General features: G+C 39.0%; 3 protein-coding genes across 3 annotated transcripts in view; all 3 read right to left on the bottom strand.

Annotated features, from left to right (window-relative positions):
• LOC106091784 (uncharacterized) overlaps positions 1-13677 on the bottom strand; it is a 90879-nt gene that overhangs the window by 32970 nt on the left and 44232 nt on the right. The gene's annotated exons all lie outside the window — the stretch shown is intronic.
• On the bottom strand, positions 8818-9568 carry LOC106091783 (sarcocystatin-A). Its single transcript, XM_013258442.2, has 2 exons — positions 9094-9568; positions 8818-9019 (listed from the first exon to the last, which is right to left on the bottom strand). The coding sequence occupies exons 1-2, from the start codon at positions 9276-9278 to the stop codon at positions 8824-8826; spliced, it is 381 nt and encodes a 126-aa protein (XP_013113896.1). The 5' UTR covers positions 9279-9568; the 3' UTR covers positions 8818-8823.
• On the bottom strand, positions 11382-11976 carry LOC106091781 (sarcocystatin-A). Its single transcript, XM_013258440.2, has 2 exons — positions 11734-11976; positions 11382-11656 (listed from the first exon to the last, which is right to left on the bottom strand). The coding sequence occupies exons 1-2, from the start codon at positions 11898-11900 to the stop codon at positions 11467-11469; spliced, it is 357 nt and encodes a 118-aa protein (XP_013113894.2). The 5' UTR covers positions 11901-11976; the 3' UTR covers positions 11382-11466.

Below are 13677 nucleotides of genomic sequence, written 5' to 3'. Positions count from 1 at the left end.
CGTCATAGACTGAAACACATGACTTCGATGTGGTGTTCTGTTATGATTTTCAGCAACTGTGTCAAGTACGGTACAAATCGGTCTATAACCTAGTATAGCTCCCATATAAACTGGTCCTCGATTATCTTTGTTCGATTCCTAGAAGCTTTAATTTTTGCTGGTTTGACAGATTTTGGTATTGCGAATAAAAATATGCCCTTGAAATAAATTTATTTTGTACAAATTTTTAGGAGAATCCATAGTGATGGGTTCGCAAGATTCGGCCCGGCCGAACTTAGCACGCTTTTAGTTGTTAGTTTTTGTTAGGGTTGTTCCCCTTAATTGCCATATTCTTGTCTCAGGATCCGGTGGACATCCTTTGGTATACATTATACCCTTCAGCATAGGATGGAGGTACACTAATATCGTCATTTCGTCTATAATACATCTAAATATTGATCTTAGACCTCAACAAAGTGTATATATTCGTTATCGTTATGACATTTTAAGCCGATCAACCCATCGCGTCCGTCTGTCTGTGTAAAACACGCCAACTTTCGAAGTAGGAAAGCTAGGTGCTAGAAATTTTATACAAATACTTCCTGTTGGTGTTGGTCAGTTGGGATTGTAAATGGGCTATATCGGTTTATATTTAGATGTAGCTTCCATATAAAGCGATCTCTTGGTTATATCGGGTTATGAATCCGAATCGCTTCATAACCTGATATAGCTTCAATAGCAAAGCAATTCTTATTCACTATCCTTTGTTTGCCTATAAAGAGACACAAGGCAAGGATGGTGTATAAGATTCTTAGTTTTAATTCCAAAGTCTTTGATCATTAAGCTTAATTCGAAAGAACTGCTAAAACTAAAGCAACCAACAAGCTACAAATATTGTTATCAGCTATCATAACTTGGTTCAACAGATGGCGCATGAAATTAAATGAAAATAAATCAATTCATATACTTTTTACAAACAGAAACACGACTCATGCCCCTTTATACATAAATAGCACAATTGCGCCATTTGCAAATACGGCAAAGTACATTGGTATGACGCTCGATACCAAAATCAAATGGAAAGAACATGTGAAGCAGAAAAATAAGGAAATAAAAATAAAATTCATACTCTATTCTCACAAAAGGAGTTTCTTCAGAAAACAAATTACTTCTTTACAATCAAATCATAAAGACAATATGGTGTTGTGGCATACAACTTTGGGGCTGTGCAGCTAGAGACGAAATTAACCGAATTCAGAAAACTCAGAACCAAATACTTCGCATCATAGGTAATGCACCATGGTACGTAAGAAATAGTGATCTTCATAAGGATCTCAAAATCAAAACCATTGTCGAAGAAATATCTCTCAATGCCCAAAAGCATGCAGATAAATTAAATACGCATGAAAACTCGGAGCTGAAAGATATGTACAACAACTATTCCACCACAAGAAGGCTGCAATTGACTGTTCCGTCAACTAATTTTAAACAAATCATAAAAATTAGAGTGTAATTGTCGAATTACTTCTCAACCATTGTGCTTACTAATGACAAGTATTAGTACCAAGCAGATCATACAAATATTAAAAAATTACTAGATGTATTGGTCATAACTTCAAAGGTTGCAAAAAGTTGCAGCTATAATTTTGCATGTAGCATTTCAAGACCACCATTAATCCTCTTGAAGTTCAATTATACCGGCGAGATGATATGACAAAACATACAAATTAAATAAATAAAATACATATTTGGGAAAATCACCGCTGAAAATTTTTTCTGACGGTCTCGCCAGGATTCGAACCCAGTTCGCAAGATTCGGCCCGGCCGAACTTAGCACGCTTTTAGTTGTTAGTTTTTGTTAGGCTTGTTCCCCTTAATTGCCATATTCTTGTCTCAGGATCCGTTGGAGAACTAGAGGACATCCTTTGGCATATCTTATACCCTCCAGCATAGGATGGAGGTACACTAATATCGTCATTTCGTCTACAAAACATCTAAATATTGTTCTTAGACCTCAACAAAGTGTATGTATTCTTTATCGTTATGACATTTTAAGCCGATCAACCCATCCCGTCCGTCTGTCTGTGTAAAACATGCCAACTTTCGAAGTAGGAAAGCTAGGTGCTAGAAATTTTATACAAATACTTCCTGTTGGTGTTGGTCAGTTGGGATTGTAAATGGGCTATATCGGTTTATATTTAGATGTAGCTTCCATATAAAGCGATCTCTTGGTTATATCGGGTTATGAACCCGAATTGGTTCATAACCTGATATAGCTTCAATAGCAAAGCAATTCTTATTCACTATCCTTTGTTTGCCTATAAGGAGACACCAAGAATGGAACTTGATGGTGTATAAGATTCTTAGTTTTAATTCCAAAGTCTTTGATCATTAAGCTTAATTCGAAAGAAGAATTTTCTAATCCTTTTTTTTCCATTGAATAGAGAAACCCATCTTTAAATAATTGGTTAGATATACAAAGCGATTTATTATTTATTGCTTATCCTTGAATTCATGAACTTTCTTAACTTCGTCTTCATCGGCACATTTGATTGAAACGGTCACTTCCTTAGCCCGAAAAATTTCAATATCACAGGTCTTAGTTTTATCATTCACATCCACCAGATCAGCATTGATTTTATACAAATTACCACCGACTGCTTGTTCAGAGGCAGTATTGATTTTACCAAGTCTATGAGAAAAAAAAACGAAAACAAAATTGAGAGCAAACTTGATAGCAGTAACCCAAAAACAAATGTTCTTACTTGTAATGGGGTTCTTCAACAGCGGCCAAAGATTCATTTAAGATAATGGTAACCCTTGCCACATCCTCTTCACTCGTCAAGGTAAAAGGGCAACCAGGGCAGGGGGCATCTCCCCCAGGTTTAGCAAAAGCCATAGTGGCCAACAGGACAATAACGGCAAACTTGATCATTTTTTTAATATTTTTTAATACGATAGTATTCCTCTAAACTTAACTATAAACTGTTATCTTTTATTGAAAACCATTCGCCTTTTATATAGTGTTGAACTCAAGTCAATTTTGGCATTTATTCTTCTTCATTAGAAAACTGTCCTAATGCGAAATTGAGGGAAATTTGTTACATTCATTAAGCATTCATGCATATGAATATGCAAAAATATACCCTCTATGTGCGAGAGGAGAATGGTGAATAATCTGGGTTTTGTTGGGTTTTTAGCAAAAATATTTAAGAATGTCTTAAATTGCTTATTCTTCACGCATGGGGTCCTTATAAACCGAACTATTCAAAAATGTTAAAGAATTTTTATGCAACAATACGGTGGTGATGTAATATTCATATTGCCATTCTCTTTGCTACACACGTTTTAATGATCTTTGTGTGACTGTCTGTTTGTATATCAAAATATTTATTTATAGGCAGATTGTTATCAAAGATGGGATATGGCGAACTATAAATTAGGTTGAATTACAGTAAATGCAAGTTTTCCCATGAGCATTCCAATTAGGAACAGGTGGCAAACTCCTCAATGTGTATCCAACAGGAATTCAAGTTTTTCCTCTACATCTTTAACCACACGATGTTGGACGTTTGAATGTATCCTAACGTAATATGTGAGAAGGACGAGATCTTTCGCAGCCTTAATGCCTTGGATGTAACTTCCACGAAGATGGAGAACTCTATCGAGAATTTGGTCTGAGCCTTTATTTTGTTCATCCTTGTATATTCTCAGGTTTAGTTGAAAACAGGCAGCGGGTATTCATCCGGCCCATATCACTATGAATATACACCCAAGTCAGTAATCGGCTATACTAAAATTCCAAAAAATAGCATTTAAGAGGTAAAAGCTTGCTAAGGTCGGCCAGGCCGAATCTTGGGAACCCATCACCATGGATTCCGTCAAAATATGGGAGCTATGTCTGGTTATTAACCGACTTGGAATGTTCTTGGCGCGGTTGTTGAAAGTCATAACGGAAAACCACGAACAAAATTTCAGCCAAATCGGAAGAAATTTGTGGCTTCCAAGAGCTCCAGAATCTCAAATCGTAAGATCGGTTCATATGTCGATTGTAACTTTTGGAGTCGGTAATAACTTCGTTCGATTTATATCGAGCTTTCTCAGAGATCGCACTATGCCAGTTGTTGTAGTTGGGTTCTCATCAGATAAGTATACATTGACCGCAGGTGTGCCACAAGGCTCTGTCCTTTCCCCTTCCCTTTTTCTTATTTTCATTGGGTCAGACTTCGAATCGAGTCTACTCATTTGCCCAATGACAGTAGTCTGCGCCATTCATATTCATTCGATCATAGGCCCAGTCTTCAAGAAATTGTGGACAGGAGGCGCATTATGGATGAGAGTGGGATAGAATGAACAGAGTAGACTTTAACGCACAGAAGACGAAGTGCTGTTTCTTGTCTCACAAGCGATTCACTGACCCACTTCAATCGTCTGTATCTATCGACGGTATAGATATTAAACAGTCAGAAGCTCTTGATGTTCTTAATGCAATGTGATGCCCGTTGCTCAAAAAACGTATTCGAAATGTCGAAAAAAGCATTCAGGTGTTTGGGCTTTCTTAAACGGTGCAAGAAATATTTCACCTCTTCTGATCTTCTCAATATCAATACTACCTACATCAGGCCGAGGATGGAATATAACTCTCATATATGGGCAGGAGCTTCAAAATCATCCTTGGAGCTAATTGAGCGGATTCAACGCAGGGCGTTGGTGTTGATTGGGGACAGTGGGGTATCCAACTCTATTGCTTCTCTTGAACATCGTCGAAATGTGGGATGCGTTGTATATGCTCTATCGTTATTTTCGTGGCGTGTGTTCCAGGAATATTCGTTATCTTATCCCTGACGTAAGGATGTTCACCAGGAATACAAGATTTGTCAGGAACTCACAGGAATACAAGACTTGTCAGGAACTCATGTAATTGATTGGTCAGTCGAACGAACCATATATTACCGAGAAAATTCATTTTTCGCCCGAACCATTCGTATCCACTTACGAATGGTTCGACTTCGACTTCCGTCTAATGTCTTTCCCACCGACATTGACGTTCAGTAGTTTAAAATGAATATCAGTAAACACTACTCCCTCTTTCCCCCCTTCACCCTTAACTTTCCCAATTGCCAACGCAATGCGCTTCATATATAGGGGACATTCCCTGCGTGTTGGTTACGTGAAAAAAAATATATGGGAGCTATATCATGTTCTTGTCCAATTTAGACCGCACTGTTGTTTGAGGTCATAACAGAACACTATGGGGCTACAGAAGTCAAACCGGGAAATCGGTTTATATGGGAGTCATATCTGGTTATTGACCGATTTACTGTACTTGGCACAGTTGGTGATAGTCATAACAGAACACTACATGCAAAATTTCAGCCAAATCGGATGAAATTTGTGGCTTCCAGGGGCTCAAGTAGTCAAATCGGGAGATCGGTTTACATGGGAGTTATATCAGGCTATAGACTGACTTCGACCGTACTTGGCCCAATTGTTGAAAGTTTTAACGGAACATAACGAACAAAGTTCCAGCCAAATCGGACAAAATTTGTAGCTTCCAGGGGCTCCAGAAATAAAATCGGGAGATCGATTTATATGGGAGCTATATCAGGTTATAGACTGATTTGGACTGTACTTGACCCAATCGTTGAAAATTATTGCAAAACACAACGAACAAAATTTCAGGCAAATCGCACAAAAATTGCGGCTTCCAGGGGCTCAAGAAGTCAAATCGGGAGATCGGTTTATATGGGAGCTATATCAGATTATAGACCGATTTGGACCGTTTTTGGAAATAACGACTAAAGACTATGTGCAAAATTTTAGCCAAATCGGATGAAATTTGTGGCTTCTAAGAGCTCAAGAAGTCAAATCGGGAGATCGGTTTATATGGGAGCTATATCCAAATCTAAACCAATATGACCCATTTGCAGTTCCCAACGACCTACATCAATATTAAGAACCTGAGTAAAGTTTCAAGCGGCTAGCTTTACACGTTCGACAGCTATCGTGATTTTGACTGACGGACATGGCATGATCGAATCACAATGTCGAGACAATCCAGAATATATTTTTATACCCTCCACCATATGATGGGGGTATACTAATGTCGTCATTCTGTTTGTAACTCCACCAAATATTCGTCTAAGACCCCATAATGTATATATATTCTTGATCGTCATGACATTTTAAGTCGAACTAGCCATGTCCGTCCGTCTGTCGAAAGCACGCTTACTTTCGAAGGAGTAAAGCTAGCCGCTTGAAATTTTGCACAAATACTTCTTATTAGTGTAGGTCGATTGGGATTGTAAATGGGCTATATCGGTCCACGTTTTGATATAGCTGCCATATAAACCGATCTTGGATCTTGACTTCTTGAACCTCTAGAGGGTGCAATTCTCGTCCGATTTGACTGAAGTTTTGCACGTAGTGCTTTGATATCATTCCAACATCTGTTCTAAGTATGGTTCAGATTGGTTCACAACCTGATATAGCTGTCTTATAAACCTATCTGGGGTCTTGACTTCTTGAGCTACTAGAGGACGCACTTATTATCCGCTTTGGTTGAAATTTAGCATGAGGTGTTTTGTTATGACTTTCAACAACTCTGCTAAAAATAGTTCAAATCGGTTCATAATTTAATATAGCTGTCATATAAACCGCTCCGGGGTCTTGACTTCTTGAGCCTCTACAGGTAGTATGGGTTGCCCAAAAAGTAATTGCGGATTTTAAAAAAAAAAATTAAATGCATTTTTAATAAAACTTAGAATAAACTTTAATCAAATATATAATTGCCATTTTGTTCGATACCCTTTTGCCATCTTCAAATTTAGTTTTACACGGTCAAAGAACTTCTGGCCTTTATCTGCAAAAAACTGAACCAAGTGCGATTTTATAGCCTCATCATTGCCGAAAGTTTTACCATTTAAGAAGTTCTGCAAAGATCGAAATAAATGGTAGTCTGATGGTGCAAGGTCAGGGCTATATGGTGGATGCATCAAAAGTTCCCAGCCAAGCTCACTCAGTTTTTGGCGAGTGACCAAAGATGTGCGGTCTAGCGTTGTCCTGGTGGAATATGACACCTTTACGATTGACCAATTCTGGTCGCTTCTCCTTGATGGCTGTATTCAATTTGTCCAATTGTTGACAGTAAACATCCGAATTAATCGTTTGGTTCCTTGGAAGCAGCTCAAAATATACCACACCCTTCCAATCCCACCAAACAGACAGCATAACCTTCTTTTGGTGGATATCAGCCTTTGAAGTGGTTTGAGCTGGTTCACCATGCTTGGACCATGATCGTTTTCGACTAACATTGTTGTAAACAATTCATTTTTCATCTTCAGTTATGATTCGTTTTAAAAACGGATCGAATTCATTGCGTTTGAGGTGCATATCACAAGCGTTGATTCGGTTTGTTAAATGAATTTCTTTCAATACATGTGGTACCCATATTAAAATTGACGCCAAAAAAACAAATGTAAACAAAATTTCGCGCACTTTTTTTTCTAAAGCAAGCTAAAAGTAACAGCTGATAACTGACAGAAGAAAGAATGCAATTACAGAGTCACAAGCCGTTGAAAAAATTTGTCAACGCCGACTATATTACTGCTATATTACCGACAATTACTTTTTGGGCAACCCAATAATTCCTATCCGATTTGGCTGAAATATTGCATGATGTGTTTTGCCATGACTTCCAACAACTGTATTAAAAATGGTTCAAATCGGTCCATAACCTGATATAGCTGCCATATAAACCAATCTGGGGTCTCGACTTCTTGAGCCGCTAGAGGGCGCAGTTATTATCCGATTTAGCTGAAAATTTGCATGAGGTGTTTTGTTATAACTTTCAAGAACTGTGCTAAGAATAGTTCAAATCGGTCCATAACCATATAAACCGATATGAGATCTTGACTTCTTGAGCTTCTAAAGGGCGCAAGTATTATCCGATTTGGCTGAAATTGTGTTCAACGGCTTCTCACATGACCTTTAACATAGGTGTCGAATATGGCATGAATCGGTTTATAGCCTAATACAGCTCCCCTATAAACCGATCTGCCTTTTTTACTTTTTCAGCCCTTAAAGTCGCAGTTCTTACTAGATTTGGCTAAAATTTTACACAATGACTTCTACTATGATCTCCAATATGGTCCGAACCATAACTTGATATTGTTCCAATAACATAGCAATTCCTTTCTTTTATTCTTTGTTTGCCTAAAAAGAGTTACCGTGGCAAGAGCTTGACAAATGCCATTCATGGTGGAGGGTATATAAGATTCGGTCAGGCCGATCTTATCATGCTTCTTCTTGTTTGATATCAAACCACAATGAGGTGCCCCCTTCTCTCCTATATATTTGAAAAATGCATTGAAAGACCGTGTCAAATGCGATCCACGGCGGATGATATATAAGATTCGGCTCGACTTGTTACTTGTTTGATTTTTTATCGAACAAAAACAATTCACCACAAATCGATTTGGGCTAAAATTTCGCAAATTGACCTTCATAGATATGCTTAGTGTGATCTGAAACTGTGCATAACCGGATATAACTTCTATATACAAACTAATCATCTGATTTGAACTTTTGACCAACTACGGGGCAGAGATCTCATCCGAATATGCTATGAACTCCATTTACATACACTTAGCGCTTATTAAAGGAAATAGTCCAAAAATTTGAGAAAAGTGATGCATTGTACGATCCAACCTAGCAACTGGTCTTTATAACTTCCATAATTTTATTTCATTTTACCATAGTTTGCTTCAAGACATATGACAAATAGTCGTCATAAAATGAATCACCAAACACATTTTCCCCCTCTCAAAGGGTTTTTTTTTAACTTTATTCTCGAATATATTCATGAACTCTTTTCACTTCGTCCTCTTCCTCACATTTGAGAGTTATAGTAACTTCTCTGGCACGTATAATTTCGATATCACAGGTCTTGGTTGCTTCATTCTCATCAATCAAATTGGCATTGATTTTATAAAAAATACCACTAATCACTTGTTTGGAGCCAGAATTGATTTTACCAAGTCTGAAGGGAGAAACATAAAAACAAAAACATTGAAATTACTGCCTCCCATGGAGATATGCCAAGAATTGACTTACTTGTAGTTGGGTCCCTCACCAGCTGTCAATTGGGTCAAAGATTCTTTGAGAACATTGGTGGCCTTTGCAAAGTCCGCCGGACTTTCCAAGACAGTTGGACATCCCGGGCAGAGAGGAGTAAAACCCTGAGCTTTAGCTAAAGCCACGGTGGCCAATAAAACAATCACAACAACTGGTTTGATCATCTTTTAAAAACTGTTCTGATCGTCGATCGTCCTCTTTTAAACACCAAAGACAACTGATACCAGTTGTCCAAAACAAGTCGTTTATGTATATTTAGTTTTTTTATTCGTGGCTACTGTCTGACAATATTTATCTTTTTATGAGACTCAAGCCGGTTTTGTATTAACTCTTTTTCATATCGAGATAGCATCTTTTATGGCAGAGGCAGAGCGGTGTAGTTTGTTTAAGTCATTTTGCATTCATTCATGCATTTGAATATGCCGAAATTCCGAAATATATGCAAAATAATGCAGAAGACTGATTATCGTTAAATGTGGTGGTGGCACTGGTCTTTTATTGACAGAATTGATAAAATGTGTGTGTGTACAAACATTTGGTTCACAAGAAAAGGTAACAAATAAATATGCGGTTAATTCGGCCGTACTGAATTTTTATAATTTTATTATATTTGAATAAGCAAGGCGCTCTGTAAGTGGGCAATTTTATGGCATCTATAGTACAATTCGTTACAAAATTAAAAAAATTAAGGGCGTGCTAAGTTCGGCCGGGCCGAATCGTATATACCCTCCACCATGGATAGCATTTGTGTAGCATAGAATATTGAATAAGAACTGTTATGCTATTGGAGCTATATCAAGTTATAGTCCGATTCGGACCATAAATGAATGCAGACCATTGTACAATTCATTGTAGAATATTTCACGGACGGAGGGACGGACGGAGGGACGGACGGAGGGACGGACGGAGGGACGGACGGAGGGACGGACGGAGGGACGGACGGAGGGACGGACGGAGGGACGGACGGAGGGACGGACGGAGGGACGGACGGAGGGACGGACGGAGGGACGGACGGAGGGACGGACGGAGGGACGGACGGAGGGACGGACGGAGGGACGGACGGAGGGACGGACGGATGGACGGACGGAGGGACGGACGGAGGGACGGACGGAGGGACGGACGGAGGGACGGACGGAGGGACGGACGGAGGGACGGACGGAGGGACGGACGGAGGGACGGACGGAGGGACGGACGGAGGGACGGACGGAGGGACGGACGGAGGGACGGACGGAGGGACGGACGGAGGGACGGACGGAGGGACGGACGGAAGGACGGACGGAGGGACGGACGGAGGGACGGACGGAAGGACGGACGGAGGGACGGACGGAGGGACGGACGGACACAGCTGTTGGAACCGTACTTGGCACAATTGTTGTAAGTCATAACAGAACACTGTGTGCAAAATTTCAGGCAAATCGGATGAAAATGGAGGCTTCCAGGGGCTCAAGAAGTCAAATCGGGAGATCGGTTTATATGGGAGCTATATCAGGTTATATACTGATCCGGACCATACTTAGCACAAGAGTTGAAAGTCAAAACAGAATACCATGTGCAAAATTTCAGCCAAATCGGACGAAAATTGCGGCTAGTAAGGTTCAAGAAGTCAAATCGGGAGATCGGTTTATATGGGAGCTATATCCAAATCTGAACCGATATGACCCATTTGCAATCCTCGACGATATACATCAATATGAAATATCTGTGCAAAATTTCAAGTGACTAGCTTTATGCGTTAGATCGCTATGGTAATTGCGACAGACGGACGGACGGACATGGCTAGATCGAATCAGAATGTCGAGACGATCCAGAATATATATACTTTATGGGGTCGCAGATCAATATTGCGAGGTCTTACAAACACAATGACTAGGTTAGTATACCCCCATCCTATGGTGGTGGGTATAATAAAATTTGTTTCGTACAAAATTTGTTCATGGTGTATGTTCTAGATTTGATTTTTCAGAAAATGGTTCATAAGAACTGATATTGGATTTCATTGCAAAAATGGACAAAACAGTGTAAAGTGTCAAACGTATGGCATTAGATCATGCACACCATAAGCTCACATCGATAATGCATTCAGTATACTTTCAACTGCAGATACATATATTTTTGACTTTACGTCGCCATTCGCTGATAGATGTCATGAATATGAATGAGGCAATGCATTCATTCCACTGATAAGAAGTCTGACTTATATTTGTAGTAAGTACTCCTACATGGTTCAAATATTTTCCATCGACCATACCAGAATGATCCAAATAGGCTCTTAAACACCATTTTTTTTAGTTTCCAAACTAAATTTGTATCTTCCGATTTATTCAACTTTCTCTTTCAATTTAAATTCAATCATTACACTGGTTCATGAGTTTTCGTAACATCATCTTCTCCGGGGCATTTGAAGGTAATCTCTACGCCTTGGAAGAAAACCATATTAATATCACAGGTTTTGGTCTGACCATTCTCATCAATCAAATCGGCATTGATTCTATATTGAAGACCACGGATCACTTGTTTGGAGGCAGAATTGACTTTACCCAGTCTAAATTAAGACAAAAATTAGGAAAAACAAAAACTCTAAAAAATCCATTTCAGCATCCAACGCACCATCCAACTTACCTGTAGTGAGGTCCATCACCAGTGGCCAATTTATTTAAAGATTTATTTAATGAAGCGGCGGCATCCTCCGTTTTCAAATTAGTTACACATCCTGGGCAATGAGTATCGCCTACAGCATTAGCTATGGCCAAAGTGGCCAGAAGTACAATAACAATGAGTTTCATCATTTTTCGAAGAACGAATGGTCTTTTTTCTCCCCCAGTCGAGTGACAACTGATGGCTGTTATCAGTGACTACAGGGCTATTTATATGGGAATTTTCTAGGCTAATGTTTTGAAAACAATTTTTATGACTGCTCTCATTTTATTACACCCTACACTTTACAATGTGTGCATTGTAAAATAGTCGATTTGTTTGCAAAAGAATAAGAGAAGCTCCTTTTATAAAACCAGTAAGGAAGGGCGGAAGTCGGGGGGTGACTGTATAATACCCTACACCTACCCTATAAGTGCAATGAGGGACCTATATCCAATTCTGAACCAATTTTGATGAACTTCGGTGGATGGTTTCAGATGGGTTATTAAACAATTCCTAACAAATATCGAGCAAATTTGTTCAAACTGTAATAACTACGGTTGACAAATGATGACATTATTGCAAATTACCCAAAATCAGACGAACGTTTATATGGGAGCTATATCTAATTCTGAACCGATTTCGAGCAAACTTCTCAGATATTGTGGTAGTCATTGAGAAAAGCGTTGTACAAAATTTTGGCAAGATTGGTCACTAAAAGCGCTTGCAGTGGCCCTAAAAGTGAAAATCGGGCAATATACATATGTGACAGCTATATCTTAATCTGGGCCGATTTCTATAAAATTCCCCAGTAACATTAAGAGTCGTTAGAAAATCCTTCCTGCCAAATTTCGAGAGAATCGGTTAACAAATGAGCACTTTTCTGCAATATTTCTCAAAATCGGACGAACATATATATAGGAGCTATATCTAAATCTGAACCGTTTTCGACCAAACTTCTCAAATATTGTGGTAGTTGACGAAGGAATCTTTGCACAAAATTTTGGCAAGATTGGTCAATAAATGTGCTTGCAGTGGCTCTTGAAGTGAAAATCGGGCGATATACATATATGGCAACTATATCTAAATCCGCTCCGATTTCCATGAAATTTACCAGTAACATAATGAGTCGTTGGAAAATCCTTCCTGTCAAATTTCGGGAAAATCGTTTAACAAATGAGCACTTAATTGCAATTTTTCTCAAAATCGGATGAACATATTAATGGGAGCTATATCTAAATCTGAACCGATTTTGAGCAAACTTCTCAGATATTGTGGTAATCGTCACGGAAAGCGTTGAGCAAAATTTTGGCAAGATTGGCCAATAAATGCGCTCGCTGTGACTCTAGAAGTTAAAATCGGCCGATATATATTGTATGAGAGCTATATCCAAATCTGAACCGATTTCGAGCAAACTTCTCGGATATTGTGGTAGTCATCGAGGAAAGTGTTGTGCAAAAATTTGGAAAGATTGGTCAATAAATGCGCTTGCTGCAACTCTAGAAGTCAGGTTAGGTTATGTTAGGTTAGGTTGAAAAGAGGGTGCAGATATTAATCCGCCCCATGCCACTATGGACATACACCTAAGCCAGTAATCGGCTTGTTGTGCGCTCTAAAAACTATAAAGTAACCTCTAACAAGTAAAAGCGTGCTAAGTTCGGCCGGGCCGAATCTTATATACCCTCCACCATGGATCGCATTTGTCGAGTTCTTTTCCCGGTATCTCTTCTTAGGCAAAACAGGATATAAGAAAAGATTTGCTCTGCTATTAGAGCGATATCAAAATATGCTCCGGTTTGGACCACAATTAAATTATATGTTGGAGACCTGTGTAAAATGTCAGCCAATTCGAATAAGAATTGCGCTCTTTGTGAGCTCAAAAAGCAAAATAGAGAGATCGATTTATATGGGAGCTGTATCGGGCTATGG

This window comes from Stomoxys calcitrans, chromosome 2, assembly GCF_963082655.1.
Source record: "Stomoxys calcitrans chromosome 2, idStoCalc2.1, whole genome shotgun sequence".
Taxonomy (NCBI): domain Eukaryota; kingdom Metazoa; phylum Arthropoda; class Insecta; order Diptera; family Muscidae; genus Stomoxys; species Stomoxys calcitrans.
The sequence above is the reverse complement of the archived record's forward strand: the minus strand, read 5'-3'. Positions and strand labels throughout refer to the sequence as shown.

Bases quoted from the DNA above. Each gene is read 5' to 3' on its own strand.
- LOC106091783 (XM_013258442.2), bottom strand. From the start codon at position 9,278: ATGATCAAACCAGTTGTTGTGATTGTTTTATTGGCCACCGTGGCTTTA. The intron at 9,020-9,093 runs GTAAGTCAATTC...TTCTCCCTTCAG, and splicing joins GGTGAGGGACCCAACTACAA to ACTTGGTAAAATCAATTCTG.
- LOC106091781 (XM_013258440.2), bottom strand. From the start codon at position 11,900: ATGATGAAACTCATTGTTATTGTACTTCTGGCCACTTTGGCCATAGCT. The intron at 11,657-11,733 runs GTAAGTTGGATG...GTCTTAATTTAG, and splicing joins GGTGATGGACCTCACTACAG to ACTGGGTAAAGTCAATTCTG.